The following is a 6,789-nucleotide window of genomic DNA, read 5'->3' as shown; positions in this document are numbered from 1 at the left end:
TAGCAACAGGCAAAAAATATTGGCCACAATTTGTCATTTTGTTTGCCAGATATACGTTTTATCAGTGCACTTGCACAATATTCGCATTCGAAAAGCTCCGCATTGATTATTGCGAATGCGAAAGCGAATTCGAATGTTAAAATTAATGCGGAAGCTCCGCGGTTGCGAATGCGAATATCCGCAACAACACTGCTTCGAAGTAAGAAGTGCAATCCCTCAAAAAGAAGTACTGCACTTCCTAAAGAAGCACGGTTGGTCACATTATATATGACTCAATAAGCGGACTGTTAAATTACATTTTGGCTTCTTCTTGAGTATTTTGCTTTATTCAATGGAAAATATATTGTTCATCCTGTTGTTAATTGTTACAATTTTAGGAACTACCATTTAAAGCTGAAAGAAAAAGTCTACTCTCTTATTAAAAAGTTTTCAAAATCTGGTGTACAGTTTTTTAGCTGAAGTGTTACGTTACAGAAAAAGACTTTACGTTTGTGATATATCTGTAGCGTAAATTTTATAATCAGGTTTTCAAATGGCTATTGTTGTGTTATTCGCAAAAATTCAAATAGTATACGTTACAAATAGTTTTTCACTTAAAAAACATGTCTGAAGTAGAGTAAGGCGGCTAATTTTATTTTTTTGCTACTGTCGGCTATATATAGAATAAATACATAATAGATAATAGATTTGTTTGTCAAATATTTCTTTATTTAACTTACAAATAATATATATAAATCATGCGGAGTTAAGAACCTATAATGTACAAAAATGGCGATATTTAAGTATAAACTACGATTTTGTTTGTTATACTTTTTTGATTTTCATTCATTAAAAAGGTGTCTCATGATTAAGGGAAGGAGATTCGTGTCAGTATTTATGTTGCCCGATACCTTGGAATATGTATGACCCCGATTCAATGAAACATTTGCGAAATCTGTGAAAATAAAATTTGTCTTGGTTTCGTTTTCAGCGATTTGGCCATATGGGGAACAACAACTAAATAAATTTGTCTATATAAATTCGTAGGATATGGGGTTTTCTGAGTTTGCCCCTAATATTGAAAAACTGGCTTTCATTGAGAACTACCTGCATTTGTATACCACCGAATTACCTCAGTGGCTCTTCTTATCTTTCGCGTATTGATATCTGTTAAAAATGAATATAAAAGAAAAAGGTAACCAAATTGGCAATATTTTACTTAAATGCAATGCAATACAAGCTATCATAACTATGTATTTTGCTTTGAATTTCCACAATCGCAAGCAGGAACATTTTCGTAAAAGTACACTGCTTTAGTTTTAATTTATTAACGTAATTGTGAGGGAACTGTATGTTCCAAAAATGAGCCTGCTATGTATTTCAGACTTCTTTCTAGACTATGAATCGATTGATGTAGGATCCAAAATAATTTATAAATCATGTATTTTTCATACCATTGCCCGACGATGAGACTGCGACAGCATTGAATTGAAAGATGTATTTTTGATTTGTTCCCAAACTCGGTCTGCTTCTGCTTTATCGACATATATTGAGCTATTGTAATATATATGGTGATCCTGTAGAATAATATAAAATGACAGAAGAAACGAAAATTACTATAATTCTTTAAGCAAATATATCACTCACATTCGTAACGTTGACTGTATAACTGTTTTTTTCTATTTCGCTAACGGTTTCATTATCCGGCACATCCACATTATCAATAAGTTTTTCCTCGGTAGTTTCGGTCGATTGATCATTGCTGCTTGTTTCCTGTACAAAACCGGCCGCGGCCCCTAGCGTCGATTGTATAGGATCGGAAACTATCGTGGTTTTTGGCTGTGACAACTGTGAGCCAGAATCTTTTCTTTGGCCAGTACCATTTACACCCAGTAGAGGTTTATCGGCTACATTATATGGTACTACAATGGATGATATGTTCGATGTTGTTGCTGTTTCGGCGGTTTTGTGAGCATCGCTGGCCGTTCCATTGGCATTCTGTGACACACTTTCATACTGGTTTTTTGCATAAATTGGCTGAGTTTGTCGCTTCTGTCGCAATTTTACGAGAGAAATTTGCACGTCATCATACGATGCCGATACCGGAGACACCCTATATAATTCAGCTGAAAGGGAATGAAAAAGTTAAGTTTAGTTTTTAATTTACATACAAACATTTAGATTAGGCAACGATTACTATGGATGCGTGTTCTGACGGACCTGACTACTTTTCCACAAAATTAATTTCAATTGCTGTAATGCAACATATTACTTGCTGCTAAGTATTTAATTTCTTCAGCGAATTTCTCCCTATGGTTGCTGACAATTATCTCATATCAAATAAAATATAAAATTGAATTTTAGTATTGTAGCAGAAAATAAAATAAGGAAGAGATATGTTTGTCCATTTTTATAACTCGTTCCAGCCAAAAAATGTGTATTCGTGAAATAAATGAGAATTATTTTTGGAAGCCTTCTGAAGAGAAACAGAGTTTTCCGATCGAAAAATATACAGTGCCGGACAAAAGTATTGGCACAGAGAATTTTTCGCAATATGTATCTGCAAAGTTTTTTATTCTAATTTATTTTTGATGTTTTTTTATAAAAATATAGTTCGTACTTCACCAAAAAACATAAAAACAAAATCTCTAAACTTTGTGCAAAATTGAGGAAAATTCAATAAATTTGCATACTAATTTGCAACTTTCTATTCAGATTTTTTTTTAAATTCTAAGTATGCAGTTTTATAGCCCATCTAATTTTAGTATAACAAAGGGCAAGCTTGAAGATGCTAAAAAATCGAGTCGATTTTTTGTATGGAGAAAATGCGCAACACCTTCCACTAAAAAAATTGCCAAAAATCAACGCGCTATAAAACTGCATATTTAGAATTTTTCTAAAAAATCTGAATAGAAAGTTGCAAATTAGTATGCAAATTTATTGAATTTTCCTGAGTTTTACACGCCAAAAGGGCGTAAGCGACAAAAAGTAAATTTTTCAGTAGGCGTTTTTTTATTAACACTGCAATTACTGTAGATCAGGAGTTCCCAAACTTTTTTCAACGCGGCACCCTTATTGTGCGAAAAAATTTCGCGGCACCCCTACTCTTCAAATGTCTACGAAAACAAGAAAACACAATGCAAACTTTATGCTCATTTAGGTTTAATGTGAGGACTGAAATTGTTATGATGATTTCATTAATTCCTTTAAATTTATTGGGAGCTTTGACAATTTTACCCTGAAATCATTTGACGCTGAAAGCGTGCTGGTGCATTTGTTTTTAACCAACTTCACAAAAAGGAGAAGGTTATCAATTCGTCGAAATATTTTTTATTATTATTTTTTTAATGTATGGTACAGCATAACTTTGGACCACGTTAACCGATTACTATAATTCTTTTTTTTTTTAAGGAAAGGTCCCATTCTAATTTGGTTTACATCCGATAATTGGATCATAAAGAGATTAACGATAATCTTAAATTTGTATATGGGAATTGAAGTCGGTTTTGTTTTTTGCTTAAAAATTACTTGTTTATGTAATGGAGCATGAGCCAGCGACGGCCAGACCTTCGTCATTTTATAAAGCTTCTCTATGTATGCCCCCAACATAGGTAATAACGAAACCAGACTATGAAATTTGGATAGTGGTGGCTTTGGCAGGTGGCAGGTAGTAAAGGTGTATAAAATAGCACCTCAAATTCGTTATAGTATAAAGGTCAGATTTTATATATTTTATTCGTAATAATATTAGAAACTACGTCGTTTATTGCCAGACACTTAGCATGGTTCCTACCCCTGCCAGACACCTTTAAACCATGATAAATTGTAGTTATACTTTCGTCATAGTATAAAAGCTGATTTTTATGTATGTCACTTGGGGAACTATCAAAAGATGTTTCCTCACTTGCCAGACCGTTTCGATAGTTCTTTCATCATGCTAGACACATTAAAGGCCGAAGGTGCGAGCATGCAGAAACTGATAAAAATTATACGTTTGTTAGTTACTTATCGGAGTCAGCGGCCTTTACAAGCTGAATTCCAATTCCCTACAAAATTTGTTAATGCCAATGGCTATTCGCTATTCCACAAAGCCTATTTTTTGCAAAATTTGATAAGAAATATAAACGTAAAATTAAACTAAAAATCTATAAGAGTTTATTTGAGATAAAATTCTTTAGAATAAAATGCTTATGTCAATAAAATAAAAATCGAATAAGTTAATTAATAATGTTTTAGAGCCTTATGAATTTTTTTTTAATTTAATTTTATATATACATATATATTATATATGTATGCGCTGTATGGAACAATGCTCATCTCAAATATCCAACCACATATCGACTGCTGAGTGGAAGATCGACCTATCTCGGTAGCCAGTTCGAAAACGCCCTATCTTAGAATTTGTTTGAAGAACGCCCTATCAATTCGTCGGATTGTTTTTTTATTAATATTTATTTTTTTTGTGTACGTTACCGCATAACTTTGGACTACGGTAACCGATTACTAAAATTCTTTTTTTTAGAGGAAAGGGTTACCTCACAGGTGGCCCCATACTAATTTATTTTTAAATCCGATCATTGGATCATAGAAAAATTAACGATAATCTAAAATTTTTATATGAGAATTCAAAAATTACTTGTTTATGTAAGCATTTGTTGAAAATGCAGTCTTACATAGAAATATAAAAGTAAAAGTCACTAGTTGTTTTAATGCAATCTTGCCAACAGCAGTGTTTTCTGCATACACTTGCATCCAGAACTCTCTTGGCTCCCTTCGTATTATTTAATATTCAAAGTGCTGTCTTCACTGATGTCCAGAAGGTTTTCAAAAGCTTAATTTGTCATCTCAGTAGGTTTACTTTTCGGGTCACATGAACACGGGTTTGTTATCCAGCTGTAGACATCCTCAGAGTCAATGTTGGGAAAATATTCGACAATAGTTTTTTCTAAACCTTCCAAGTTAACGCTGATAATGCGCGTTAACGCTAAGAAAATAACTTTTACAGCCAATTTCACGAAAGCAATTTAAGTAAAAAATGATTTTAAGTTTTTGAATTTTATATGGAAATTGACAGAAAATAAATCCATTTAAATTGCTGGTGAAACCGGCTGTTATCAATTTTCTTAGCGTTCACTTCGAAGTTACATACGTTCTGATTTACTTGTTTATTTATACCGGTTTCATGCAAATCGCTGGAAATACTAAAATATACATTTCACCAATAAAAAAATCTTGACGTGCTAGAAAAAACCAAAGATGTATTTTAATTTCACAGGCCTCTGTTATCTTCGCAGCGTCATCCAATACGGGGTTTAAATCTAGTGGCGGCATCTTCCTAGTCGTCAGGGAATACCGACGGATCATACAGTGACTTCTCGTGGCGTTTTCTGCCTCTTGCTTCATCCTAGACATCGTTCCTTTTTTTCCAACCACTGCAAATATCCAGACACCATTTTTCTGTACAAATTTGTCGACAGCTTTAAAAATATCGTTGCTAGTGGTGTAAGTCTCCAGTACTTCGCTCATCAAAAGTTCTTCTTCGATTTGCATTGCGAATGGGTACCTTACTAACACGAGAAGAACATTAAGTTCACTACGTCGGTACCTTCATCAAGTTGAAAACTAAACAATTCATAAGTTTTCAAACTTTTTATAATTTCGTTCTCGACTGCCTCTAAAATCGTGTTGATTCGCTCTTTCGCAGTGTGATTGTGAAGTTCCAAAGAATAAGTAACATATACATGTGCGCGAAGCTGCTGCGCTTGTTACGAGAACAGCCCAGCCAGCAAAAGATCCGAAAATTAATCCGAAAACCGGAAGAAAAGTGGATGAAACGCGGATTAGGTCTACAAAAGTACCGAAAATGGTTGTGAAAAGGGTATGATTTCTGCTATTATTCTGACAATTTTTTGATTCAATTTTTCGTTGACAAAACGTACTGGGGAACTACGCTTAAGAGCGAAATACACCACACAAGCTGCTTGACAAACCAAGCGAAATATCCCTTTGCCGCAAGCCATTTGTGTTGTGTATGGGTTTTCACGAGGCGCTGAAGGTAATTTTAATAAAAAACTAAATTTTTTGATTTTCTGGCCACCATGTTGAAGTTTGATCAAGCCGCTTGCGTTGTATATGGAAAGTTTAAAGAATTTGCCCGCACCACTAGTATACTCTAGCCCAGTGATTCCCAAAGTGGTCCAGGTGGACCTCCAGGGGTCCACGGAAGACTCGACGGGGTCCACGGTGACGTGAAAAAAATTTGGGGGTCCATGAGTTGTAAAGCTGCACTTACGGCATTGACCAGCCCTCTATATAAGTATTTCCAAACTAGTTCGGCAATGCAAGTCTCGACTAAAATATGATGGTGAACGTAACGAGGTTGTTTTACTCTGGGTGCCAGGTCACCAGTGTTGCCAGGAAATCGGAAACAGCAATCCCTTTTTTTGGCTGCAAAATTTCAAAAAATCCCGTTTTTGAGTTCGCTTTTCCCCGAACATTTTCCCTTTCAGCAAAAAACCAATTCAACATAAATAGATTTTATTCCGCAAACAAATCGTATACTTAGATGTGCATACAAAGATAAAAAATATATAATTTATTTCACGTTAAAAAGAAATAATTTAATTGCATACATCTTAATTTATCTAGAAATGTGAGATGTTATCATACATTGCATTTGAAAAATATTTTTCTACCTTAAATTTGACACAAGTTTGTTCTTTGACAAGAGTTTTAGTGTGGAGTATTCCACAAAGAGTATTATTTTCAAGGCGGTTTCTAATTTTAGTTTTGTTTAAATTAATAGCTGAG

General features: G+C 34.2%; 1 protein-coding gene across 1 annotated transcript; it reads right to left on the bottom strand.

Annotated features, from left to right (window-relative positions):
- Positions 1–240: 240 nt before the first annotated feature.
- LOC118734734 lies at positions 241–2,105 on the bottom strand (the record flags this gene model as incomplete). The annotated part of the gene is given in 2 exon segments (XM_036464433.1): positions 241–1,556; positions 1,627–2,105. Coding segments are annotated over 2 exon segments (608 nt in total), but the record flags the coding sequence as incomplete, so codon positions are not given.
- Positions 2,106–6,789: the final 4,684 nt, after the last annotated feature.

The sequence above is a fragment of the Rhagoletis pomonella genome, unplaced genomic scaffold, assembly GCF_013731165.1.
Source record: "Rhagoletis pomonella isolate Grant_MI unplaced genomic scaffold, Rhpom_1.0 Rhpom_scaffold_00002, whole genome shotgun sequence".
In the NCBI taxonomy this organism is placed as follows: domain Eukaryota; kingdom Metazoa; phylum Arthropoda; class Insecta; order Diptera; family Tephritidae; genus Rhagoletis; species Rhagoletis pomonella.
Note: the sequence above shows the minus strand (reverse complement) of the source record. Positions and strands in the feature narration are given on the sequence as shown.